General features: G+C 49.7%; 9 protein-coding genes across 9 annotated transcripts; 5 read left to right on the top strand and 4 right to left on the bottom strand.

The window, feature by feature from the left end:
• Positions 1-84: 84 nt before the first annotated feature.
• On the bottom strand, positions 85-2,732 carry M438DRAFT_285692 (peptide transporter; the record flags this gene model as incomplete). Its single annotated transcript, XM_029901550.1, has 6 exons — positions 85-423; positions 476-943; positions 1,000-1,263; positions 1,315-1,596; positions 1,649-2,326; positions 2,385-2,732. The coding sequence occupies 6 exons, from the start codon at positions 2,730-2,732 to the stop codon at positions 85-87; spliced, it is 2,379 nt and encodes a 792-aa protein (XP_029754628.1).
• Positions 2,733-5,493: 2,761 nt separating this feature from the next.
• On the top strand, positions 5,494-6,427 carry M438DRAFT_182244 (uncharacterized protein). The gene is made up of 2 exons (XM_029899195.1): positions 5,494-6,295; positions 6,359-6,427. Exons 1-2 carry the CDS (start codon positions 5,578-5,580, stop codon positions 6,379-6,381), a joined length of 741 nt encoding a protein of 246 aa, XP_029754627.1. The 5' UTR covers positions 5,494-5,577; the 3' UTR covers positions 6,382-6,427.
• On the bottom strand, positions 6,276-7,417 carry M438DRAFT_350414 (MFS general substrate transporter). The gene has a single exon (XM_029906624.1). The coding sequence runs from the start codon at positions 7,319-7,321 to the stop codon at positions 6,473-6,475; it is 849 nt and encodes a 282-aa protein (XP_029754626.1). The 5' UTR covers positions 7,322-7,417; the 3' UTR covers positions 6,276-6,472.
• Positions 7,418-8,177: 760 nt separating this feature from the next.
• Positions 8,178-11,483, bottom strand: M438DRAFT_285678 (Nrap protein; the record flags this gene model as incomplete). The annotated part of the gene is made up of 1 exon (XM_029901549.1): positions 8,178-11,483. The coding sequence occupies one exon, from the start codon at positions 11,481-11,483 to the stop codon at positions 8,178-8,180; it is 3,306 nt and encodes a 1,101-aa protein (XP_029754625.1).
• Positions 11,484-11,823: 340 nt separating this feature from the next.
• M438DRAFT_350411 (uncharacterized protein) lies at positions 11,824-12,817 on the top strand. The gene is made up of 2 exons (XM_029906623.1): positions 11,824-12,136; positions 12,191-12,817. Exon 2 carries the CDS (start codon positions 12,263-12,265, stop codon positions 12,578-12,580), a length of 318 nt encoding a protein of 105 aa, XP_029754624.1. The 5' UTR covers positions 11,824-12,136; positions 12,191-12,262; the 3' UTR covers positions 12,581-12,817.
• Positions 12,818-12,976: 159 nt separating this feature from the next.
• On the top strand, positions 12,977-15,035 carry M438DRAFT_370194 (PLP-dependent transferase). Its single transcript, XM_029908161.1, has 2 exons — positions 12,977-13,094; positions 13,146-15,035. The coding sequence occupies exons 1-2, from the start codon at positions 13,032-13,034 to the stop codon at positions 14,886-14,888; spliced, it is 1,806 nt and encodes a 601-aa protein (XP_029754623.1). The 5' UTR covers positions 12,977-13,031; the 3' UTR covers positions 14,889-15,035.
• An 818-nt stretch (positions 15,036-15,853) lies between these two features.
• On the top strand, positions 15,854-20,646 carry M438DRAFT_401156 (PLP-dependent transferase). The gene is made up of 3 exons (XM_029909515.1): positions 15,854-16,478; positions 16,534-18,346; positions 18,942-20,646. The coding sequence occupies exons 1-3, from the start codon at positions 15,988-15,990 to the stop codon at positions 20,466-20,468; spliced, it is 3,831 nt and encodes a 1,276-aa protein (XP_029754622.1). The 5' UTR covers positions 15,854-15,987; the 3' UTR covers positions 20,469-20,646.
• Positions 20,647-21,249: 603 nt separating this feature from the next.
• On the top strand, positions 21,250-22,062 carry M438DRAFT_243582 (alpha/beta-hydrolase; the record flags this gene model as incomplete). Its single annotated transcript, XM_029899570.1, has 1 exon — positions 21,250-22,062. A coding segment is annotated over one exon (813 nt), but the record flags the coding sequence as incomplete, so codon positions are not given.
• A 385-nt stretch (positions 22,063-22,447) lies between these two features.
• Positions 22,448-23,131, bottom strand: M438DRAFT_340638 (cutinase; the record flags this gene model as incomplete). Its single annotated transcript, XM_029904346.1, has 1 exon — positions 22,448-23,131. One exon carries the CDS (start codon positions 23,129-23,131, stop codon positions 22,448-22,450), a length of 684 nt encoding a protein of 227 aa, XP_029754620.1.
• Between the last annotated feature and the right edge of the window lie 2,797 nt (positions 23,132-25,928).

The following is a 25,928-nucleotide window of genomic DNA, read 5'->3' as shown; positions in this document are numbered from 1 at the left end:
TATTTGGACATTACATCTTTGAACTACCCAAGCCCCCAGATAATAGAGAAGCTGCATCTCCTCGCTCTTCTGAACATCACTCAATCATTCCGGCACAGGGCAGAGGTCATAGTTGCCATTGCTGTTATTCCCCCACCAACTCGGGAAGGGCTTCGAACTTCCAGCAGCGCCAAACACGGCAAATGACAAGATGAACAGCGCCAACAAACTAGCACCATCCATAGCACCAGTCAGCAAGTAAGAGTAGTCCTTGAAAATACGAGGGCGGTAGTTGCGAAGGTAGAATTGCGTGAAGAAGCCAGCGATAAGTTGACTGAAGATGACGCAAGTCTGGGACTGGTTGTAAGGGATATAACCAGCATAGGCGATGAATTGAGGCATGTTGATGTCGTAGGTGGAGAATTTGCGGATCTTGGGGACGAACTGTGATTCAGGTCAGTAGACGGAATGGACACAGGTCAACAATGTAGCATACCTGAACGAAGATGCGGTGGACAACTACTAAACCGGCGCCGACGGCAACACCGATGGGAACAGCCGAGTAAGTGGTACCGGTCTTGTACAAGTACTTGGCGAGAGCCCATGAGCTGGCGTTGGTGTTGTATGACTGAATAGTAGCTCCACTCCACGAAGCATTACCATTGCCGTTAGTGAGAAGCTCGGCGTTGCCACTGACGATAGAAATCATAACAGCGTAGTTGAGGAAGCCACCCAAGATTGTGCCATAGATCTGGGTGACGAACATGACGCGGGGAGGGATCTTAAGGTACTCGCCCATCTTCAGGTCATTGCAAAGGTTAACGGTATTGGTGATGACGTTGTGGGACCAGGCGGCAAAGTACATATTACCAACGGGGCGGCCAGGAAGCGCCAAACCAGCGATCATCTTGGATAGGTTATTGGTGGCGATACCATTGCCGAAGCGAGAGTAGATCAAGGCACTCTGAGAACACACTGGGTCAGACAAACAATACTCTAGTGCCGAGGTGGGAAACTTACGAATGGAGCAACGATGATTCCGGAGATCAAAGCAACGACGTAAGCCCAGACCGGCATAGTGATGTTCTCTTTGATCACGACGATCAAGCCGAGAACGAAGCTGAAGACAAGCACGGCCATATACCACCACCAAGGGACTTCCTTGTAGTTCTTTGCCATGTGTTGGTGGTGACGGTCGTCGTATCTCCCTTCTCTGGCGCTCTTGTATGTTTTCTTGATGTCGCCGCCCCAGAACAAGATGGTATGGGCAATGAGAGCACCGATCTAACATGACGATCAGTCAAGCACTGAATGAGTCCTTGGGTTATAACTTACAGCAGCATTGGCCATGAACATGGCATAAGCAAAGGTTCCGGTCAGGCGAGGTATGCCATACTTCTGCAGGGCCTCTTCGTCCAGAACTCCGCCTACAAAGACCTTAGAGATTGGATACTTCTTTCCGTCTTGGGATCTAAGCTGCGTGGACATGAAAGGCTGCGACTTGGACTCCCATGTGTCTGTGTAGTAGATGATCAACATGACGATCATGCAGACAAACACGCCAATCGCAACATGACCTTGCAGGATGAGGGGAAGAGAAGTATTGAAAGAAGTGATCTGTAGATTATAGGGTCAGCTTGTAATTTTTCAGAGAATAACGGTGCCTTACGTATTGCCAGTCAAACGACACAGTGAAAAGACCCAAGCCCTCATTGTTGGTAGCTCCACCAAAGAGATTTGTCAAGACAGCAGCCTTCTCTCCTGTAGCCTTCATCGAAGCTAAGCAAGGGATCGATACAGAATTTAGCCATGGAAAGATGTATGCAGGGAAGAACTCGTAGAAGAACATGCCCACGAAGGTGTACCAGAAGAATCGCAGTGGCTTTGAGTTCTTCACTTCCTGCCAGTGCAAACCTTGGAGCGTCTTGACTGTAGGAAGTGTGCTCCAGTATACGGCTTCGACATGCCACACAGCAATGGGTCGCAGCAAGCCACATAGGCCGTAGCCAAAGAGGCCGATTGAGATCATGGTCAGAATTACAGTTGCCGGGCTGATAGGAAGATCATAGAAGAGTTCCTGGGCAGCAAATACCAGAGAGACAGCAGCCGCATTGGAAGCCGAGGTTGCAGTAATTGAGCAGATGGCATGTTCTTTGAGCCCCCAGGGTCCGGGGTTGATAAACACCAAAAAAGAGATCCAGAAGGGCGGCTTGTTGTCTCCGTTATTTGCTCTCCATCTAGTAAGATGACGGTCACCACGGGGAAGAAATTTGGCCCAAGCATTGCCGACAAAGTAAGCAATGAGCACGATGAAGGTGCCTTGAATAGTGATCGAAGTGGGTTTGAACTGGATAAGGAGATAAGCGTCTGATCTGGTCATATTCCATCATCATCACTTGACTGACCGTATAAATCTGGTTCATGACAGCTTGGAATGCAGAGAGACACGAAGCCAGGAAGATACCACGAAAGGTCACGGATGCGTCACCATCATCGCGGAGTGGCAGCAGGTGGGCGGCCGCATCGGCACCAGTAATGATAATGTGGTCTGGGTTGTCAGTCTTCTCGAAATCATCACTAGCATTGTCCGGGGTAGTAACAGCGGTGATCTCGGTGTCCAATGCAGCTTTCTTCTCCGCTCCTGTAGTGTATGCGGGGATGGTTGCGTAGTCGGAGACGAGGTCGCCAGTGGTTATCGATTCGGCATTCCCAGTAAAAGGCTCGACAGGAGTGAGGCCATTTGGAACCTCCATGGCGTGAGACATGATGACTGATTGAGAATGTCAAAAAAATAGTGCTCAGGAAGAGGGCAAACGATGTGGCAGAACCTCGTGCTTATAAGTTCATCTCATCATATTCCATCTCGTGTCTTGACTGTGGATGCTCCCGCCATCAAGCCTCAGGATAACGTAGAGCATGGTGTGACAAAACAAGCGAAGTATTGTCCCTTACGATAGGGGTACTGAAGGGTAGGATCCGAGCAGGGCAAAACCGGCAAACCATGATCGACATTCTAGAGTTTACAGTGGAGACAGAAGACATTTTGGCGATGCTTGTAGGTACGATATGGCGCAATTTAACGTCGGGTGTTTAAGCGCTCGGAAAGCACGGTCGATATGGACGCCCAAAATGATTTTGTGCTAACCGAATATGGCAGGTAGGATAAAGTAGGACTGTCAACATCTGGTTGGCGAATAACGACATATAGGTGCAGAATTGTCACATCGTGGTCTGTGCTTGGCATTCAGTGCTTGTTGTGTCTTGTAATTTTTGGTTGCCTGGAAATTCGACAAGTTTAGCAGGGGGATCTGGATGACTTGGCTGCTTTGGCGAAACATCATTTGATATGCGATAAAACTCGACATGATCACAGGTGAGGCGGGGCCAGACCAGCACGAAATGATCGAGATTGGTCGATGTTGAATGTAACCCTCCTCGTTCCAGTGCGGCTGGGTGCTGATGGCACTTCATGGATCTTTCCAATCAAAATTCTTTGTTCGACGGTACACCTTCCATGCTTTCTGGCCCGTTGTCGACCTATCTCTGCGCCGCATCATCAGATTAAGGCAGATTTAGTTGTGTGACATGAAATCTCGAGCAAAAACATGTCCAGAGTCCAGAAGAACAGGCTGCAGTTGAACCTTTCCAGACATCATATCCGGCTCCCAGAGATCGTTCCAGCGCTCCAGTCCATGGGTGTTCTTTGCCTTTGCTATTGGAAATCAGTCTTCTTATCTCTCCGCTGCACTTCCATACGCTCTTGCTTGCGTTTCCCCCAAATCGTTCCAGATGCCGACGAATTCAATCTCCTTTTCTCAGGCAGTGTATACGTTGATCCGGTAGGCAGCAATTTTGGCACGAAGCTTTCCATCACCGAGAAATACGACGCGCATTATGAAGGATCTTCCAAAATCGTCCCCGTCCCCAAGACGTATGCTGATGATTGTGAGTGAAGCTTTCGCCGCGGGCTGGGATCGAGCTAATCTGCTTGTCAGAAAGTCACCACCACGTCCGAGATCAGGTTGCCCACAAGTCTGACCAAGTTCGGGAGGACAGTGTCCAGGAGCACAATCTGCAGGATATGTGTGGTCACCGTGATTGTCCATTTCAGCATGTTTTTCATCGTTGATCTTTAGTCCCTGACAACCGACTTCACCAGCCCAGTATTTCTGAGGATGAAGGTTTCATCTTCCAGTCGATGGTCCGAGTGGTGTCGATTTTCCAGCTTGTGAATTTACCTTGACGGCTTCTTCCTGGAGGCAAACTTGAACCTCCTCTGTCGCATACCCAATGTTTCAGTGGTACACCTCCGCTTCGTCTGCAGCGTTGTTCACATCAGAATCATAGATTCCCTCGGACTATTCTTCCCTCAAACTACCTGTCAGACGAATGATCTGCGTTCTCGTCAGACTCATCGATGTCAACGTCGGGTGCTCTTTGAAAGAGCATAGGCAGCAGGGATTTCAAGCAAACAACTTCGGCGGGGCAGGTGCGTCCCCGCAGTGGGCGTATTTACCAGCCTCGAAGGACCTTTCCTACTTGGGTCGTCAAGTATAAACACCGCTAAGTACCTTTGACTATGGTTATGCTAAGGGCTGCGGAATCTGACTCTAGCGCTCGAGTAGGTGTTCCACGCTGATGGGAATCGTTTTTCTCGCACTCTCGAGGGCAAGACTGATCATCTTTGCAATCAGCACGACAACCTCCTAAAGGCCAGATACACGACATCGCATTCTCATGTAGTAGTAAGTGAGATCTACGATGACAGAAAACGCACTACTTCACTATGATGCGGTTGACTACAGCTTCAAAAGATATGCGATGTTTCTGTCAGGGTCAGATGTCTGGCGAAAAGACTTGGTCGCAAATTCGGTCACACACCCGAAGTACTAGTCAGCCATATTCGTCGCGTCGCCGGTATCGATCACATCTCGACTCTGTCTTCCGCGCCGCACAAAGCACAATATAGCGATACGCACGTAAATTGGAAATTGCCCACGAGACAGGAGCCACTGACTCCTATCGGCGCCTCTTCGCTTGATAGCGCAGCCGCAAAACCAATTGCGCGAAATCCAGAACGTTTCCGAACAACTTTTCTCCAGGATCTTTCTTGACATCTCTCGTTTTCAGAATCGATTTTCAAAAGGCCATCAAGGTTGGAGATGGTCATCAGAAACAAAGTCCGTCATTTTCGCGTTGATGTGCAAGAGGTGATCAGGGACTTGACGTCCGCCGCGGCTATACTCACCGTCTTCATTTCCTGTCCTTCCTTTTCGGGACGGTGGCTTGCTGTATGCAGGAACGCCATGGTTCTTGTCAACGGCGCATGCCAATCTCAGGCACCCCACATGCTTGTCCTCTTTAAGCATCTGTATATTGTGGTATACGATTTTATTGGTCGGGCGCGAACATCGTTTGGGTTTTCGTAGGATTCGGAGAGTTGGGACTTGTTGTCTCGGGAGATTGGTGCCGTGGAGGAAGCAGAAGTGAGGTGGAGGATAAATTGGAGGTGAGGCCCATGCCATTGGTCTTGCATTTTCTACCATACTTTGCGATTTTCTATTCCACTTCTGTCATTGAACACTCAATCAAGTCGAAATGAGATACAACATCGCTATTGCCACTCTGGCCACTGTGGTCGCCGCATCCGAGCACCCCCTCCTTGCTGCCCGCCAAACCGACAACACGGAAGAATACATCCAAGAAGTCTGTTTCCCAAACACCACCTCGCCAGTCCCCCCCTGTCAGGCAATCCTCAACATCGAATCCGCCTGCCTTCCCAACGGCACTTCCACCCTCGCCTACGAAGCCCATCAACAATGCATGTGCAACGGCGGTTACTTCCCCAACTGGCGCGGCTGCCTCAACTGTCAATACGTCCACGGAACCCGCAGTGAAGCCGTCGCCGAAGCTTTCGACAACATCTTGTCCTCCGCATCACAGCAATTCTGCACTGGCACCCCTACCGCAGTGTTCGCGGACTATTTCTCCGCATTGAGTGATAGCTCGCCGCAGACTGCCACCGGTGCTGCTACGACCACGAGCGATCAGTTCCCTAGCCAGAGTGCTGTGAGCTTGTACTATACAGCCAGCGGTAACCAGGGACCTGGCGCCATCACTGGAAGCGCTGCTCAAGCTACAGCTACCGCCTCTGCTGCTTCTGCATCCAGTGGCAGTCTGGCTGCTAGTGCTGCGACCACTTCCGCTGCTAGAACTTCTGGTGCATCCAGCAGTGCTAGATCGAGTTCGGGCTCGATGACTTCGGCGAGATCGAGTGGAAGTTCTAGCGGTTCGGCTGCCTCTGCTGCTTCGACTTCGACTGGGCAAACGGGCGGTGCCAATGCTGTTGCTGTTAGTGAGGGATTGCTCGCTGTTGTCGCCGGAGCTATGATGTTGCTGTAAAATCTTCTAGAGGTAATGGTGATGGAATCATGTAAACGTAATAATGTCTAGCTCGAGTAATGGCAGAGATTGAGGGAGGGAATTCCAATGATCATCTAGTGTTCCGCTTCGAAGGTGCGAGGTATGATAATGCGATAAAGACTGCACTCGCCGACATTGCGGCTCCAGTAAAGATGACCAAGGCTTTGTATCTGGTGTATCCGTAATCATGGTTGTTGGTGTCCGAGATCAGCAGCGCACTACTGATGGGTCCAGCAAGCACATTACCAATACCTTGAGCGAAGGAAAACAGACAGAACATGGTCATCGAATCGCTTTGTTCAGTCGCAACAGCTGTACCCATGCGCACTCTCATGGCGAGATAAGCGTAGGCGAAAAAGCCATAGATTATAGCGAAGACGACCAGTGCAGCGAGCGACTTTGCCAATCCCCAAAGAGTCAACGCGACAATCGTCGACACCAGCATTGTGGAAAGAAGAAGAGCATTGAGCGGGAAGCGACCGTCGGAAAGGTAGCCATAGGTGAACTGGCCAAGGACCGAGGACACATTCATGAGTGCAATCAGTGTGGCTCCCATTCTCGAGCTTAGCCCCACAGTAGCGGCATAAGATGGCAAATACAGAGATGGTAGATAGAAGCCCAAACTTTGGGACATTGTCGACAAGATATACAACCAAAAGATTGGCTTCTTTAGAAAGCTCCAGTCCGTTCTGGCGAGAGCGTTGGTGTGGGAAGCAGGAAGGCGTCTTTTCATAGAAGGAAGTAGTGGGCCGGTCATGATGATCGAAGCCACAGCCATAGCTCGGAGGGTGGTCTTGTAACCGTACTTGTGCAGTAATGCTTCATTGATGAACGGATATGCGACTCCAGATGCACCGGAGGAGCCGAGTAGAATACCCCAAGCAAGGCCGCGACGAGCTACCCACCATTCGTTAACCATGCTTACAACCGGATAGAAGATGATGAGGTAGCCAGTTATCGCATGTTAACTCCAGGTCTCGCGCAGCAACACATCAAATAGGACTCACTGCCGTACATGATGCCCTGGGTGGCAACCAAACTACCCATGGTATCGGCAAAGGATCCAGCGACCAAAGCGCCCAAACATGTCACCCAACCCACAACAACCATATGCCTCTGATACATCGGAAACTTTTTGACCAGCGGCGCCATCAACGGAGCACCCAGATAAGCGATACCTGTAGCTATACTGCCAACATAAGTGATGAAAGGATTACCCTCAAACTGCGGCAAAGTCGAATAGTATTCCTGGAAGATACCGAAAGATAGCGGAAACCCCCAGAGAATGGCTTCGAACATGAAGGCGGCGAGTAAGACGCGCCAGGCTTCGAGACCGCCATCGACGGGTGGGAGGTGCTGGGGTGGTGCATGGTGATGTTCGGTCTCTCCGGCGACCAATTCGCGGTCGCGGTGGTGGGTTTGCGGAGATGCTGCATTGTCGAAATGTCGGAGCTCCACGGAGCTCAAGGTCGTTGTGGTCATGGTAAAGAGCGAGTAGGTCTTAGCTCGAAGGATTTTGCCATTCCTGGGGAAATGATTCGAGGCTCTGTTATATACTCTTGCGAAGGTGGTCAGATGTAGGGCGCGGATTTTAAGGTTTTCCGGCGGGAAACTCGGCATCAGCTCGACAGACCGTTCCCCGGGGAAGTGGAAAGAAGGCAATGCAGACACGAAGAACTTGCGAAAATAAATGATAGAAAGAAAACCATGAATCACTTGGATATGAAGAAGTATAGAAAAGTTATATGCAAGAGGGCAGAAATTAAACACATCAATCACCTGTTGGCTTCGACCTTCTTGACCAACTCACCACCCAATCTGGCCATCTCAGCCAAAACAGCACTCTTGTTCAACTCAGCAATAACCTCCTCGCCCTTCTTCACCGGCACAGTAGAGTACGACAAGTTGACCTTCCAAGCTCTGGCAGCGGTAACAGGACTCCAAAGACCAGCAATAGTAGTGCTGCCAGCGCCACCGTAGAACAGTGCTAATGACTGACCATACACAGTCTGCAGCTCGTGGAAGTATGCATCTGTGGGTGTGTAGTCGACTAACTCGGCATCTGTCTCCTCGGCAATGGCAAGATTCTTGTACTTCCCACTTGCAACCTTTGACTTGTTCGAAGTGTAGGCAGGGTTAAGATGGATGACAAAGTCGTAGTCGGCGAGGGGTGAGACGAAGAGGGTCTCGACGTCAAGTGCTAATGACTTGGCCTCGACCTCTGCGGTGGCAGCCTTGGCAAGAGCAGTCGTGCGGCCGCATACGACCTTTGCGGGTGTACCGTCGGTCCAAGTAGTACCCTCGACATCGTTGCTGCTGGCGACAAAGAGCACAACACGGTTTAGTGCCGGGTCCAATTTGCGCCAGGCCTCAAAGCGTGTCGTCGCTGCTGCCACGTTATCTGTATTGAGGTCACCACCGAGATCTACGATCAATGGGTCGGCACGCCAATCAAAGCGTGAGAGGAAGGTGAGAGTACGTAAGAAGGCGGCTTGAGGTGATGATGGTGTGTTGTATGGCCAAGGGCGAGTGAATGTGTTGATAGCGAACAATTCAATGACCTCTTCCGAGAAGTGATTGCTGAGCAGGTGCTCTGAAAACCACTTCTTCAGAAGACGGACGGTGGGTGAGAGCACTGGGTACCTCGTACACAGCTTTTGCAGAGCTTGAGTGTGTGCTGGTGACTTGATGAAGACGCGCTTGTAAGTAGCAAGAGCGATTGCTGCGGTCTCCTTCTCGCTGGGTGCAGCAGATTGGGACTTGAGAATTCGCTCAACAAGAGTCTGCTCTCTATCGTGATGAATGCGTATACGGAATGAAAAGCCGGTGGGATAGATGACGTCGAGGAAAGCTTGGTTCAAAATCTCCTCGCCCTCATTTTCAAGGCCGATGCGGCTGGTGACACCTTCCGATGATGACTCGAAAAGCTCACCGATCTTGAGCAAAAAGGCAATCTTGGTGCGCTGGATGGCGACGAGGTCGTCCGGCCATCTACCAGATCCTTCGAACTGGAGGACGACATCGGCAGGACGTTTCATTTGACGTTGGCTTGAAAGTGGGGGCTCAACGGAAGAGTAGCGGAGTTGAGAGTCGGCAGCCAAGATGGAACGAATGGTGAGTGGCAAGTCGTCCATACCACGAATATCACTCTCCAGAGTCTTGAAGGCTTCCATCAAAGGTTGGAAAGCAGCAAGACCGTTGCTTTGTTTGATCAATCGGCAGCTTTCATCGCCGGAAAAAACGGCGCTCGCAGCTGCGTCTTGTCCGAAATGGCGGTAAAGCAAGAATGTGATGATTTGCTGAAGGATGGGCATTTCGCTGTTGGCAGCCCAGACCAAACTCTCCAGAATGCTACCATCTCTGAATCTGCGGAGTTCTGCTTTCTCACCCCAGAATTGACGGAAAGCAGCAGCCTCCTTCTTCTGCTCGGCAGCAGGGCCGTGATCAACGGCACGAGAGGCATTGGCAGAATCGAGGTTGACAGCGATCAGGAGATCACCCTTACGCTCCATATTGGGTCTGGCAGAACCGAGGCCCCATGATTCCTGTTCGGGAGAGTGGATTGTGACATGAGTAGCACGATCACCCAGACCCTGGCTGAAGACTTTGTACATCTTGGCGTATCTTTCAAGCACCTGGCGATCCTCAGAGACGGTGGCGGTCAGAGCTGAGCAGGGCACGCGCACAGCCATGTCGTATCTGGTAAGAACATTGTCGGAGCGAAGGATAAAGGCAGCGTCGAATTGGTCGAAAAGGTTGTCGCCGAGCATCTTGAGAGTGGTGCGAGCTTCGGCGCGGAGGTGCTGGTATGACCATGAAGTCATCTTGTAGAGAAGGTTCTGGCCGCGAGGACCATCGTAGAGGACAGGCTGACCGTTCTCAGACGTGACGGATAGACCAGCAGCATCAAGAAGAGCGGGTTCCTTTGCGAGATCCTTCACGGCAAGATATTGAAGAGTAGCCTTGAACAACTGGTAACTGCTGTAGCCGCTCGACAAGACAGGCTTGCCCGAGCCGGCGCCCGTTCTGAGGAGGTTGGCCATGGTAGCCGCAAATTCAAAGTTGCCAAATCCTCCCTTGTTTGACTCGGAAGCAAGACCGCGCTGTCTCAACCAGACACGACCAAGCATACAGGCGTCTGTGTATCCTTCACAGGAAGCAGAAGAACCATGTAGCAACTTCAGGTAGGAGGTGATGTGGCTGTCGGATTGGATGGATGCGTTGTAGAATGGTGTGGCAGGAAGGTCCTGAGCCTGGTCATCATCGCCAGATTGAGCGGGACGAACACAGTTCTTGCTAGGCAGAAGCTTGCTGTTGGAGAAGGTACCCTCGGGAATGCCAGGGATGATGTTGATGCGCCAGTTGTTCTCGGAAGTCGACTCCTTGGGCTGGACCAGCAGGACGGGGTGCAGAGGGTTGTTGCGGAAATTGACGAATTGGAAGACAAAGTCCTTGAGGGATGACTTGAGACCGGCAGCAATACAGGCGAGGTAGAAAGCACGCTTGTAGAAGTAGCGGTGGTTCAGGTAATCCTTCTCTTGGAATAGCGACTTGGGCATGGTGACGAGCATATCAATCGAGAGCGGGGCCTGGCGGTCGCGAAGAGACAGCTTGAGAGGGAAACTTCCGACGACATTGATGTTCTGAGGCTTCTCGTACGCAAGCTTGTACTTGACGTCGTGAGCAGGACGAGGCTCAGGGAAGGGGATTGCGACCTTTGACTTCTTGATCAGGTCGCGTTCGGCTTCGAGCAGAGGAAGAGGCTCTCTGTTGGGGATCGCATCCATCTGCTTCTTGAGCTTGTGCAAAGCCTCGGCAGCTGTAGCCTCTCTCTTTCCCTGTCTTGGGCGAATGTTCTGCAGCATCTGGTCGACCTGTAGCTTGAACATGTTGCTCTTGAAGGTGCCTCCGGTGTAGGCGGCGCTGCTTGCCTCGAGTGACGATGCTTGCGACTTGTTGCTCTTTGTTTTTTGCGCCTTGTTGTCCTTGGCCTTTACAACCTTCTCTTGTACCTCTTCCTCCTCTTCGCTCTCGTCCTCGTCCTCATCCATATCATCTGCGCCGACGTCTGCCTCTTCCATGTCGTCGTCCTGGCTCACATCATCTTCCTCGACGTCTTCGACCTGGTTTCCGGATGCGATCGAGGCGTCGTCATCTTCGACGGGTGACGGTGAGTGACTGAGCTTTCTTCTCTTGCTTGATGGGACTGCCATATCTATGTTGTGTACGTCGAATGGATTGCGACAAGATAAATCGCAGCTTCTGTGAGGCGCAAATCATGCCAAGCTCGACTTTTTCTCAAGTCGATTCTGCCGCGGTTGAGATAAGAAGGCGGTCGCGATAAGCATCCGATACCCGCACCCCGGATTGGAACAACTTCGCCGCGACTGGCTGTAACAGACTCATTGTTCAGAACGGCCACGACACTCCTATCAAGCAATGCTAGTATAGACCCTCCCTCAAGTATGGCAGACCGACGGAATCCGGTTTGGAGGCTCGCCGAACGGGGTATCTACATCCGGAAGGTTTAGTCGAAAGAGCACGGCAACATTCACAATGATGGTCAATTGTCGGTATCAGAAGCATGCCAGTGGAATACAAGTAGGGAGGTCGCAGACTACCTCTGGATTTCAACCACTTTGGACAAAATCTGCGGCTCAATTCACCTCAAAACTCCATCATGGTTCAAACTGCTACTGCGACCTGCTTTTGTGGCCCTGTAAAACTCGAACTGGTACGAAGCATATACTCACCTCGCCTGCATGCTTTTGCTGATCACAAGTCATAGCCAGTATAAGGTCCGGACTTCCTGTTTGCCTTCGTCTGCCACTGCACTGATTGCCGCAAACTCACATCCTCCATGTTCATCTCTGGCTTTGCAGTCAACAATGCCGCCATGAAGCACATGCGCGGCGAGGAAAAGCTCACCAAGTACTCCCAAAAGAAGACCACCGAATCTGGCAACTGCATGACAGATTTTTTCTGTTCGGTTTGTGGAACACTGATGTATAGAAGAAGCTCTGGGTACCCCGAGATGTCTCTGCCACGCATTGGGACTGTGGATGACCTCGAGTTGCACGAGACTAAGCTTAAGCCTCAGCTCGAGGTGTTCTGCAAGAATCGTGTGAGTTGGTTCAATGGTGTTGAGGGTGCGAAGCAGAGTCAGGGTGGCCAGTGATTTAGGTCGAAGAGCTTTTGGGTTGAAACAGAGGAGTAGAAGCGGGCTCGCTACATGTATACTCTCTCATGTGTTGTTGCAATCAATTGCAAAGATGCAAGAAATAGGCATCGGTGTAAACATGCTTATCTGCCGCAGTAGCCTCAATCGATGGTCGTATTGGACGAGAACTGAATAGATGCAAGTACAAGACTCAAAAGTGATGATCAAGACAGTCGTGGAATATCCGAATGGTCGAGTGAAGACTGTGGAGATAGAATATCAGCTTGAGATGGTGTTCACATGAGGAAGCGGCAGCGATAAGGCATCATCGCCGACATCGCGGGACGATAGCGCCGCGTGGGGCACTTCAGAGAGGCGTTTCCGTCAGAGTCATCAAGATAATCTATTGTTTGGCCTTGCTGACCTTTCTCTTCCAAACTTTCTTTGACTTCGTTACACAAACACGATCATGCCAGTGCCTCTCAAGTTCAACGACAATGTTGGCGAGACGATTCCCGCAGACACTCCCCATGTAGCCACCCCACATTCCCCGGTATACGACTTCGACTAACACTCAACACAGGCAGTCAGTGTGTCTCTTCCGACATGGGCGGCCAACGTAGGATACGAAGAGGGCCAGAAATGGGTCATGGACAAGATGAAGTGTGGTTACCCCCGATTCTTCATTCACAAGAGCATCGACCGTCTCGCCACTGAAATCGTCAAGCGCCATGGCAACCCATCACAAAAGGCCATGCTGTTCCCCACTCACAAGGTCGCCAATCGTTGTCTTGAATTCATGCATCGCATGGCTCCCGATTCACAAGGCTCCGCTCGTGTCATCGACTTTGTACCGAACTCGAAGACGGAATCGCATGACGAGTCGCAACGCGTTCTACCCCGTCTCTCCGCCGTCCTCTACCCCGCCGAGCATTGGCCCGTCGCAAAGCAAGTTTGGCAACACAGCGGTGATGGTGTATCCAGCAGAAGAGCAGAGTTCCTCGAGAAGCATCTCCTCGATGGCACCATGGTCGACAAGGCTTCCATCTACGACAAGCCGCGCAAGGGTCCTCGCCGATACCAACGCCAGATGTCAATTGACACTCCCCACCAATCACCCCCCTCCGAGAACGACGACAAGGACGGTACCGACCCCTTCGCTTTCGTCGAGGAACGCTTCGGTCGCAACTTGAACGTCCAATTCGCAAAACAAGCAAAGCTTGCCATCCGCCGTCGCATTGCTGGATCCTTGACTTCAGATGTCGACTTGCAGGAGGCTTTGAAACACCCCGAAGATGTCGAGCGTACTAGAAGTGCCGAAGGTTTCTCGGTCGATGATGTATTCCTTTACCCCACAGGAATGAGTGCCATCTTCAACACGCATCGCAGCATGATGGCAATCCGCCCCAAGAACAAGAGCATCAGTTATGGTTTCCCATACGTCGACACATTGAAGATTCTGGAAAAGTGGGGTCCTGGCGCTCTCTTCTACGGCAACGGCGAGCAAGACGATCTGGATGACCTGGAGAAGCGTCTCGAGTCTGGTGAGCGCTTTCTCGGTCTGTTCTGCGAGTTCCCCAGCAACCCGTTGTTGAAGTGTCCCAACTTGCAACGCATTCGTCAATTGGCCGACAAGTACGACTTTGCTGTTGTCATCGACGAGACCATCGGCAATTTCTTGAACGTCCATGTCTTGCCGTACGCCGATGTCGTTGTAAGCAGTTTGACCAAGGTCTTTTCAGGAGATAGTAATGTCATGGGAGGATCTGCCATCTTGAACCCCGCAGGTCGTTACTACGACACCTTGAAGAAATACCTAGCTCAGGACTACGAGGACAACTTCTTCGAGGAAGACGCCATGTTCCTCGAACGCAACAGCAGAGACTTTGTGGTCCGCATCGCCCGTATTAACACCAACGCCGAGGCCATCTGCGAAGTCTTGATGCAACATCCTCGCATCAAGCAAGTCAACTACCCCAAGCACGCACCGACGAGAAAGTACTATGATGCATGCAGACTACCCAATGGTGGGTATGGAGGCCTGCTATCTGCGACATTTCACTCCATGGACGATGCTATGGTCTTCTATGATAATCTGGACACAGCAAAGGGGCCTTCATTGGGCACGAATTTCACTCTCAGCTCACCCTTTGCCCTACTAGCACATTACACCGAGCTCGACTGGGCTGCCAGCTTTGGTGTCGAGGCCAACCTTGTTCGTTTCAGTGTTGGTCTTGAAGACACTGAAGCTCTGAAGAAGGTCTTCCAGACTGCACTCGATGCTATAATTGAATCCGACACCAACGGCAATGGAGTGCAGGCATAACTGCCGGAATCATTGACTGCTTATCCCGAGGCTGAGGGAATACATTTGAACATACAGCTGGCATACACGAGTGGTTTGAGTTTTGTACATATTTGGAGCGAAAAAGCATTAACGTTTATATGAGAATGAACACAAGTTTCAAAGATGATCTATCTTGCCAAATCAAATCGAACGTACGGTGATACCGAGGGTCTGGATCAAAGGCGTCCTTGTCCCGTCTGCAGCTTCGGTTATCGAGACAAGTTGATGGATGACATTGATTGGACGATCTGAAAAGTGACAGTCACGATAGTCACACACCGATCGATACAGCAGGGCTTGCATAACCAAACAGAAGGCTGCACGCTGTGTCCTTGTCGAGGGCTGCATGCATGGTGAGCGATGCAGTCGACATGTTTGTCGCATGCAGGAGACAGCCGACATGACAAGCCAACCACGTTTGCCGCCAACGTCTTTCTTCAGCTGCAATGGATGCAAGCGATGAATAGCTATCCAACAAGATGACTGAAGACACGACGATTTGAACTTGACACGAGATGAGTGGCCTGTCAGAAGAACAGTCGTGATGGCTTCGAGACAGAAGGATTTGGCATGCCTCGTGTCTGATCTCAGATGGCACGTTTAGCGAATCTGAAATCTAGCGGCTGCTCGATCTGGAGATCTTGCATGGAGGGGTGAGTGAGATGGCCGATCGAAGGCTTGCAGGATTTTCGGCCAAACGATCATCACCGGTTGGTGGTTTCTACAACAAGATCATGTTTCCCTGTCATCTAGACAGAGCAGATTACTTTTCCACAACAAGTGCATCGGAAGAACAGAGTCAACGGGGTTGATACTTGTCACATCTTTGACCCCGAGAGTCCGGGATCTAATTTGGTGGTCAGTGCACGATCTGTCGCCCCGCAAAAGATCAGCCAATCGGAGGTTTGAAAATCCTCGAGAGATCAAAAAAACATTGCCGGCGAAAAGTGTCAAACGACTTGGTGAACGTCATCGCGTTACTGGTTATCACTCTCCGTTCGCCTTGGCCCCTTGGTCCACATCACTCGACTGCCCAGGATCATCTCATCACACCGTCGACCATCACCGTGCTGACAAGATGCCTCGCGAGTTGAAGAAGAGAGGCCGCAGAGGCGAGGAGAAGAAGAGAAAGCTTGAAGAAGAGGAGGATGTCCAAGAAGATTTCGCACAGCCCAAGCGACAGAGAACCGAAGACGGTGTCGACGGTGTTGATGCCATCGATGAGGCCGCAGAACAGCAGGACTTTGTTGGACTTCCTCAGGATGGCGCATACACCAACGGCGATCATCAGGATGGTGAGGGTCAAGGCCCGCCCCAGGAGCAGGTCTTCTTCGGTATGCTGGACGAGGACGAGCAGGAATACTTCAAGCGCGCCGACGAGATGCTCGAGATGAACAACTTTGCCGATGCCGAAGAGAGAAGCCTTTTCCTGGCCAACGTCTACCGCGAGGCCAATGGCAAGGAACTCAAGATCGCCAACAGCCAGTCTTGCTCGAGACTGATGGAGAGACTGATCCAGTTGTCGACACCTGCGCAACTCAAGACATTGTTCCAAAAGTTCAGCGGAAAGTGAGTTGATCATTACGAAGACTTCCATGGTCGCATTACTGATTCGTTATCTCAGCTTCATGCACCTGTTCCAACACCGCTTCGCTTCGCATTGTTGTGAGAAGCTCTTCATCCAAGCCGCGCCTGCCGTCACACAAGAATTGCTCCACCCACCCAAGGCCCAGGACCTGACGACCGACGATGGCGAAATCTACGTCAGCATGGAAGACCTCTTCCTTTTCACACTCGGGGAGATGGAAGGCAATGTTGGTTTCCTCATGACCGATCGCTTCGCCTCTCATACCCTCCGCGTTTTGCTCCTCGTCTTGGCCGGCGAGCCTTTGTCAGACTCAACCAACAAATCTTTGATGCAAAGCAAGAAGAAGGAACATGTCACCGTCAATGGCGACAAGGAAGATGCTACAACCACAAAGGACAAGGAAGATCGTCGCCCTGTCCCCAAGTCCTTCACCGAGGCTCTTGAAAAGCTCATGACTGCCAGTGTTTCTGGCCTGGACACGACTAGCCTTCGCGCCCTTGCCACACATCAACTCGGCAACCCTGCTCTGCAACTCTTGATGAGAATCGAGCTTACTCACTTCGGCAAGTCAAAAGCAAAAGACGAGACCTCCATCTTCCGCACTCTTCTGCCCGACGACCCAATCACTCCTGAATGCGACAGCGCTAGCTTCATCAACGGCCTTCTCTTCGACCCCATTGGTTCTCACCTTATCGAATGTATCGTTGAACACGCTCCCGGAAAGATGTTCAAGAGCTTGTATAGAGGTCTCCTGAAGGATCGCATGGCATCTCTGGCCCGTAATGAAATTGCCTGCTATGTCGTCTGCAAAGTTCTCGAAAGATTGAGCAAGGACGATCTGATGGAGGCTCATGAGCAAATCTGCCCTCAAATTCCCAGTCTGCTCGAGCGCAACCGTTTCGCAGTTGTCAAGACCTTGATCGCCAGATGTGCTGTGAGAGAAATTGACAGCCAGGTCATTGCAGTACAACTGAGCGAGGCATACAACGGTCCCGAAGGCTTCGACGTTGTGAAGTTGCTAAAGCCCGATACTGATGAGCCGGCACAGAATGGGAACGCAGTCCCTGAAGGTATGCCTGCACACATTGCCGAAGAGCGCGCAAACCCGCACACCATCAAGCTCCAAGGCTCCCTTCTCGCACAATGCATGATCTTAGTTCCTGGTGCCTTGAGCAGTTTGATTCTCGAGAGCTTAGCTGCTCTGCCACCATCAACCCTACTGAAGATGTCTCGCGACACCATGATCTGCCGCACATTGCAAGCAGCCATGACATCTCACAACGCCAGCATCATCTCCCGCCGAAAACTGATCCAACAATTCTTTGGCCACATTGGTGAGATGGCACTAGACAGATGCGCGTCCCGTGTCGTGGATGCCATCTGGGAAGGCACCCACGGTCTCGCCTTCATCCGCGAACGCATCGCCGAAGAATTGAACGAGAATGAAGCCGCTCTCCGCGACAATCCCTGCGGCCGTGCCGTCTGGAAAAACTGGAAAATGGATCTCTACAAACGCAGACGCGGCGAATGGGTCAAGCAATCCAAGATCAAGGCTTCAAATGACGGATTCCAATCATTCTCAGAAGTCGACACAAATCTGAAGAATGCGAATGCACACAGCACACATGCCAACAAGAAAACACCGATAAACGGACCTCGCGCTCCTGCACAAGCACAACAAGGAGGAGAGAAGAAGTCAGCCATCCAATTGGCCAGAGAAAGACACGCAGCCAACAAGGCCAGATCGCAAGAAGCGAGACAAAAAGCCGCGACTGCTGGAAGTAGACCCGCTGGCTCTTCTAATGCCAGTAAGCACGCTTCCGGTGCGAATGCGATCAGCAGCACCAAGGTGTAATCGTCACATGTCTATAGGATTGGGAAAATGGAGTTTTCATCATACAGTGGTATCTAGCTTTGTTCTTTGTGGTTTCGGTGTATAGGAGATTACCCTAGAAATGTCTTTTCTTTGTCATGTCTGACTTGACTGATTTTTCATCTTCACTATCGTTGTGACTTGTTTCTTCAATTTGTATCTAATTGACCGTTCACTGCAGAGCAGATATCATCAATGGTTCAAGTACAGTAAGAATGCTTAGTCCATATCTCAGAAAAAGGTGAGGTCGAATGTCGCCGACCCTCACGACTCGGAAAGTCAAGAAGTGGTAAGTGATCGGCGATATTCGGTGATAACGCGAGATGTCGTCAGACACATATTTTCTCGATGTCGGTGTCATTGGGAAACAACAAAACAACATATAACTCGAGAGCTTCCCGCACTTTTCGAGTCGATTGCATTTGTTCTGCATTATTATCATGACATCTTTACCTTCCAGACCGGCAGAGGAGAAGCCATTGGAGAGAGCGGATGAGGTTCAGGATGTATGAATCATCAAGGCTTCTAAACCACGCATGCAAGGAAACGCAATCGCTAATGGACCTCACAGCTCCTCAACTCGATTCAAGAACTCATCATTCCCTTCATTCGTTCCGCCGACGATGATGCCGCAACCAAACATACTGGCCATGGTCTGCAAGTCGAAGGCCAAGGTCCCCGCACCGCTCTCGTCGAACACCACCCTCCTCAGAAACTAAAGTCGCTCTTCGATGTTCAGCTTCCGGAAAATGCTGAAGGGAAAAAGGGGCTTCTCGATGTAGTCGAGAAACTTCTGAAGTACAGCGTCAACACTTGGGATCAAGGATTCATGGATAAACTATACGCATCCACCAATGCTGTTGGCGTGGTCACGGAATTACTGCTTGCGGTGTTGAATACAAACCTCCACGTCTATCAGGTTTCTCCTGCATTGACGTTGATTGAGAAACAGACGTCCAAAGCACTCGCCGGTCTTTACGGTTTCACTGGTGCGCATGGTGGTGGTATTTCGCAACCTGGTGGTTCGGCTAGCAATGCTACGTCTATTGCTATTGCGAGAAACACTCTGCATCCGGAGACAAAAGTTGACGGAATCAATGGAAGGAGATTCACCCTGTTCACTTCAGCACATGGACATTACTCGTTGGAAAAGGCTGCACAAATGTTCGGCTTTGGAAGCAGCGCCGTCATTGGCGTTGCCGTAGATGAGCAAGGAAGAATGGATCCCGCAGCCCTGGATGCCGCTGTTCAGAAATCAAAGGATGCCGGCGATGTTCCTTTCTACGTCAATGCTACTGCCGGAACCACTGTTCTTGGTAGCTACGACCCCATCGGCCCCATCGCAGACGTCTGCGAAAAGCACAAACTCTGGCTTCATATCGATGGTTCCTGGGGTGGTCCGGTCATCTTCAGCGCCGCTCACAAGCACAAAGTCAAGGATATCCACCGCGCAGACAGCATCGGCGTCACACCGCATAAAATGCTTGCAGTACCGATGACTTGTTCTTTCCTTCTCGGCAAAGACATGAGACAATTCCAGCGTGCCATGACACTTCCTGCTGGCTACCTCTTCCACAACTCCGAGGAAGAAGAGGATGGATCCGCCGCTGATACCACGACTCTGGACTCCAAACCTTCCGTCCAAGAAGAACGCCCGGAAGCAGAGATTTTCGATCTGGCAGACTTGACACCGCAATGCGGTCGCAGAGGAGACGCACTCAAACTCGCCTTATCCTGGATCTACTACGGCAGCTCCGGCTTCGAAACCTCCATCGACAACGCCTTCGCCGCAGCCTCCACTCTGGCCTCTCTGGTCCAAGAAAACCCTGCTTTCACATTGGTATCCGAGAACCCGCCTCCATGCTGGCAAGTCTGTTTCTACTACAACAAACAAGAAGGTGTGGGACACAGAAACAAGAATTCAAAGACGACGGAAAGGATTGCGCAAAAATTGATTCCTAGAGGGTTTATGGTTGATTATGCGCCAGGGGAGGACGGCAAGTTTTTCCGTGTTGTGGTTAATAGTCAGACTAGACGTGGTACTCTGGAGGGATTGGTCAAGGCTATTGAGGAGGTTGGAAAGGAGTTGAAGGTATAGAAAAGTCATAGATGTGAGAAACGATAGATACTACATGTTACCATTCGAGCCTTGTCATGTCCAACTTGACGATCAGTCAAGACCTGCTCGAAATGGGGGATCTTCGCAGGAACTTTGAGTCAATTGAATCGTTCCCTGCGTCCATGATTTGTTTGAGCTACACCATGAGAAATCGGGGACATCGTCTTGGGGACTTGTCTTTTTGAGAGCAATTCCTGATCTCGTCAATGATCAAATCTCCATGTCATCGCTGATCGACCAGATTGTAAGATCGATACTTGCGTCCAGGGTGGCCCCAAAAGCATGCCGGGTGTGGAACTGCCGAGGATCTCGGCATCGTGGACGTCCGCAATCTCCGCAACTAAATACACCATGGCACGCGACCATTGAGTAAAAGCATCATCTATCCTTGATCTGTCTTGCTATTCCCACGAGTCTGTTCCCGTATTCCTGTGCTTGTATCCCTCTCTTTGCATTCTCGGGGCATTGGAAGACACCGAACAAACAGGGCCAGCCTATCATTGACCAAAGCAATCGGACCACCATTCCGTCCCCTCGAACCACCAGCACAATATCTCGTTAACAGGATCCATCAATCATGACCACCACAGCAGCAACAACACCAATCAAAGCGGACACTCCAGCCCCAGCAACATCACCACCGAGACCCCTACTCACCCGCCTCCACCTCTGGCTCCGCCTCTGGACCTTGAAACTCACAATCCGCACCCTCCTCTCCACCGTCCGCTTTTTCAAGATCAAAGGCTATGGCACCTTACAACCCACATACCGCAAAACCTACCCCATCGGCGCTCGCCTGATCAATGACGTTTGGATCCCGAGCAGTTGGAAACCAGGACAATCATTACCTTTATACATTGATATCCACGGCGGTGGTTTTGCTCTAGGCGACCCTTTCCACGATGATGGATGGTGTAATTACCTCGCCGAAAAACAGAATATCTGCGTCGTCAGTTGTGATTATCGCAAATCACCCGGCTACTATTTCCCCACGCAAACCAATGATCTCGTGGAAATCATCACGTCTATTCTCGATGATGAGACTCTTCCCGTGGATAAATCTAAAATATGCATAGGAGGTTTTTCCGCGGGAGGAAATTTATCGCTTTCGGTGGTGCAGGATAAACAGCTACAGGGCAAAATCAAGGGGTTGTGTTTGTGGTACCCTTCTACTGATTTCAGTGGGAAATTCAAGGGAAAGATGAGGGATGGTCCAGATGGTTCTCCAGACGTCCTAGCCAAAAGTGGAGAATTATTTACCTACGGTTACGTTCCTGAAGGAGTGGACAAAACAAACCCACTGCTCTCACCCATTTACGCAGATCGCAGCATTTTGCCGGAGAAAATGCTATTCATAGGTGCCGAATACGACGTCCTATGCAACGAAGCATTGGAAGCAGCAAAACTGTTTGCCGCAGCTGAACAAGCGGAAAGGGAAGATGGAAATGTGGAAGAGGATGATAGGCAAGGGGTGGAAAGTTGGAGGAAGGGGGGTGTTTGGTGGGAAATGGTCAAGGGGGTGCAGCATGGGTTTAATTATATTAGGAAGAAGGAGGGTGGGGCTGAGAGGGAGAGGGAGAGGGTTACGGAAATGGCTTATGAGAGGGCTGCTGCTTGGTTGAAGAGGGAGATTTATGCTTGATGGGAGGTGTGTGGGTTTGAAGTTGAGGGGTGTGTATAGTCATGGACACTCATGTGAGCGATATACGATTCAAAGTGGAGATAGTTGCTTCGTTCGGACATGGGAAATGGAAGTGCGACTGGATGTTTTGCACTGGAAGACTATAAGTTCGAGCGTCAGGAAGAAAAACTTCTCACATTTCATTTTGGTATACTATTCTGCATCTGAAGAACGCCAGCGTTCCTATCCCCGAGCAGTTCCTCGGTACTGTCTGAATCGCAATACAACAAAAGTAAAAACACCTCGACCTAGCATATATCTAACCATTCAAAATGACTTAAGCGTTGAGCTTGCCGAGAACAAACTTGGCACCCATGCTCTGCACGGTAGCATCGTTGGGGTAAGAGAGATGTTGAGCGTTAATACCCTGTCCGTGGGTAGTGTCGCAAACACCATCGCCGTACTTGCAGACATCCTGGGTTCTGGAGATCCAACCAGAAGGAATGCTGTTCGAGCCAGGGTATTGCGAGATACCGTTGACATTCAGAGTGGTAGTGCCACCAGTGCTGTCGATGTTGCAAGTCAGACCGGCCTTGTGCAGCGGGTCACCGATGAGCCAGACACCCTTGACAGCAGTGTTGGCGGTACCGGTCAACTTGGGGAGAGCGTTGACGGTGGCGGCAGCACCCTGAGAGTATCCCTCGAGGATGAAGCACTCGTTGGGGCTTGTGCGGAGGGTGGTGGTGATCTTGTTGACAATGTCGGCGGTACCGGCGGCGGAGTTCTGGCTGTAGTCGGCGGCGTAGACGGTGTTGTAGACCTTGCCACCGGACTTTGAGGAGAGAATGTTGCTGTTCATGGTTCTGAAACCTGCGGAGGGACCTTGGGCTTCACCGGTACCTCTGGTGTTGATGATGGTGTAGCTGGAGCAACCTGACTGACGAGTGTCAAGCTCGATGGGGCTGGCGGCGGCCAATCCAAGGATGGAGGCTCCGGCGAGGATGCTGTTGGTGAAGTGCATGATTGTGGTGGTGTAGGAAAAGATTGTTGGAGTTGAACGAAAGTAGTGGACGAATGAATGATGATAAGTCGTTCTTCTTGGGCATTTCGCACTGCTTATATATCTCTCGATGAGTGACCATCAATGCCTAAAGCATTAGGCCACCCGGTACACACACTACTAACCTTGATCTCCATGCTGTGAGTCGTGCTTGTATGGCTGTTCACTAACAGAATTAGTGTTTCACCCCACGCCACCATCACAAGCAGCATTGGTCTCGAACCTTGCTCTTCTGCCACAGCACGATGGTGGCTGCGATATCGCCATGCACCTCCATCGACGAAGAATCGAAGATCACTGGGGGGCCTACCTTGGCAAGCGACAACGTGCTCGCCATCCATGCGCGAGGATCCAATCAGTCAGAACGAGCCTCAACCTTGTTTCAACCTTCACCTGTCATGGGCTACCTAGGGCAAGGACTTATACGCACGTAGCCGCAAACGTGTCTGTCCTGGAAGCCACATGAGATGTGTAAAAAATTGGTACACAGCTGTCGACCCATGAGTCAGATATGGATAAGATTGCTGGTGCATTTGGGCCATGGACAAAGCTTATAGGCGATTCGAACTCGAGTTAGACGGATCTGCAGTACCTGCCAGTAGTAGGGTTGCGTTTTGATAGCGACTGTAGATTAGCAATAGCTATAGCTATTGATAGCGACAGGATAGCGACATAGCTATCCCCGTGCGCGATTTTCGCCACCTAGAGCTTGCCCGTTTTAGGGGTAGATATGCTAGTTAAATCGTCATTTTAGCGGGTTAGAGTGGGTCAATATGACGTCGATTCGGGAGATTATTAGCTATCTAACCCATTAACTCTAAATACATCTCTTGTTATTTAACTAAATGGTTTGCTTAGCGGTAGCGAGTTACTAGGAGGTTAGTTCTCTTAGTCCTTAGTGCCGCCGATAGTAGATAGATCTAAGTTACAAAGGGCTCGTACGGAGGAGGTATAAGACGGTGTTTCTAAGGAGGCTCTAAAGTTACGAGGGTTAAAGTTATAAGGGTCGAAGTTACGAGGGTCGATATTAGAGTTATAAAGCGGTAGAAGCGTTAGTATAGAGGAGCCGAAGGAGGCTATTAAATAAGTAGAACTTAGAGGTGTTATAAGGGACGATAAATCGACATAGCGGCGCTTACGTAGAGTAGTAACTAGTATTAATAACGGAGGCAGTTAAAAATAGTGTAGTCCTAGCACACTTAGAGGAGTTGCAACTCTATTGCAATATAGTAAGGTTCTATTATAGATAGGTCTACAATAGACTATAACAAGTAAGGGGATGACAAGGTTAACTTAGCATCCTAACGCCTTAGTAGAGTAAGATGTTCTTAATAGATTACGCCCGTAGATACTCTTCTTCTCTTCAATTAATTAATTACTACGCTATATACTATTAGCACGCTTTCACTAGCAAAGGTCGCGTCTCTACCTTCGGTTAATTCTATAGGCTCTAGGATTACTTCCCTACGCTAGCTAGAGTATTTTATGNACTAATAATTCCTCTCTATTTAGTGAACCTCCTATAACTATAAGGCGAACAACGATCGCTATTAGTAGAGGGAAGCTCTTTTTAACAAAGAGAGGAGTTATAGATATAATAGACCATAGAGGAGGGAGAGGAGTTATAGATATAATGGACCGTAGAGGAGGGAGATTTAGATTAAAAGATGTTCTACTAGTTCCTAAACTTAGAGTTAATTTGCTTTCTAGGAGAAAATTGTATAAAGCTAGTTTAAAAGGAAGCTTTAACTTATAGAACATATACTACCTTAATAAGGACAGTAACACTATTCTATATATAAAGGAGAGGGGAGGAATCTATATCCTAGATTCTATCTTACTAAAGCTAGCTTAGACAAAATCAAATTAATAGGCTTTTATAGCAACTTAGTCCTAACTAGATAGTCTACTTAAAAGAAATGTTATAACACCTATAAAGGACGTTATAGTACCTACAATAGTTGCACCTAAGGCTCTTCCTTTAATTTAAGAAGATGAAGCTAAAAGTGAATCTAATTCTAATGCTAATGCTTCTAATAAGAGAGATGTAGACAACTATATGCTATATTACTAGAGATTTGCCCACCTTAGATCTATAAAGATTGCAAACCTACATAAGGTTACAACTATAGCTAAAGTAGTCAAAGTTGTTAAGCATATATGCTAGACTTGCACACTAACAAAATTCTGCAAGTTAAAAGGTAAAGTATTAGCTAGAAAAGAACACCCCCTAGAAAGGGTATCTATTAATATATGTAGACTATTCCCTACCTCTAGAGAAGGCTTTACCTAGGCAATAGTTATTAAAGATGACTACATAAGAATGTCCTAGATGATCCCTATTAAGGAGAGAAAGGAATGCCCTAATAGGCTTATAACCTAGAAGATTTAAGTTAAGAGACAGTCTAGCTATCTTCTTAAGAGTGTTAGACTTAATAATGCAAAGGAACTAGTAAAACATTTCTCTAGACTTAAAGAACAGTATAGAATCGAAGCTTAGATAACAATCCTATACACCTTAACATAGAATAGTCTAGTTAAGAGGGAAAACTAATAGATCGAAAATGATATAAGAGCCCTCCTTAAGGACTTAGGCCTACTAGCAGAATTCTAGGTAGAAGCCTATTAAGTAGGCATCTATATTAGAAATCGGACATCAAATGGACTAGTCATTAATGATCACCTTATAAGCCTATATAAAGCTTTTACTAGAAGAACCCTAAACATAGATTACATTAGAGTCTAGGGTTATAAGGTT

The sequence above is a fragment of the Aureobasidium pullulans genome (assembly GCF_000721785.1).
Source record: "Aureobasidium pullulans EXF-150 unplaced genomic scaffold scaffold_51, whole genome shotgun sequence".
Classification (NCBI taxonomy): Eukaryota; Fungi; Ascomycota; class Dothideomycetes; order Dothideales; family Saccotheciaceae; genus Aureobasidium; species Aureobasidium pullulans.
The sequence above is the reverse complement of the archived record's forward strand: the minus strand, read 5'-3'. Positions and strand labels throughout refer to the sequence as shown.

Excerpts from the sequence above, each read along its gene's own strand:
- M438DRAFT_182244 (XM_029899195.1), top strand. The coding sequence starts at position 5,578 with ATGAGATACAACATCGCTATTGCCACTCTGGCCACTGTGGTCGCCGCA. Across the intron at positions 6,296-6,358 it reads TGCCTCTGCTGCTTCGACTT|CCGGAGCTATGATGTTGCTG; the intron begins CGACTGGGCAAA and ends TCGCTGTTGTCG.
- M438DRAFT_350414 (XM_029906624.1), bottom strand. The coding sequence starts at position 7,321 with ATGGTTAACGAATGGTGGGTAGCTCGTCGCGGCCTTGCTTGGGGTATT.
- M438DRAFT_350411 (XM_029906623.1), top strand. The coding sequence starts at position 12,263 with ATGTTCATCTCTGGCTTTGCAGTCAACAATGCCGCCATGAAGCACATG.
- M438DRAFT_370194 (XM_029908161.1), top strand. The coding sequence starts at position 13,032 with ATGCCAGTGCCTCTCAAGTTCAACGACAATGTTGGCGAGACGATTCCC. Across the intron at positions 13,095-13,145 it reads TTCCCGCAGACACTCCCCAT|GCAGTCAGTGTGTCTCTTCC; the intron begins GTAGCCACCCCA and ends CACTCAACACAG.
- M438DRAFT_401156 (XM_029909515.1), top strand. The coding sequence starts at position 15,988 with ATGCCTCGCGAGTTGAAGAAGAGAGGCCGCAGAGGCGAGGAGAAGAAG. Across the intron at positions 16,479-16,533 it reads TTCCAAAAGTTCAGCGGAAA|CTTCATGCACCTGTTCCAAC; the intron begins GTGAGTTGATCA and ends TCGTTATCTCAG. Across the intron at positions 18,347-18,941 it reads ATGCGATCAGCAGCACCAAG|CTCCTCAACTCGATTCAAGA; the intron begins GTGTAATCGTCA and ends TGGACCTCACAG.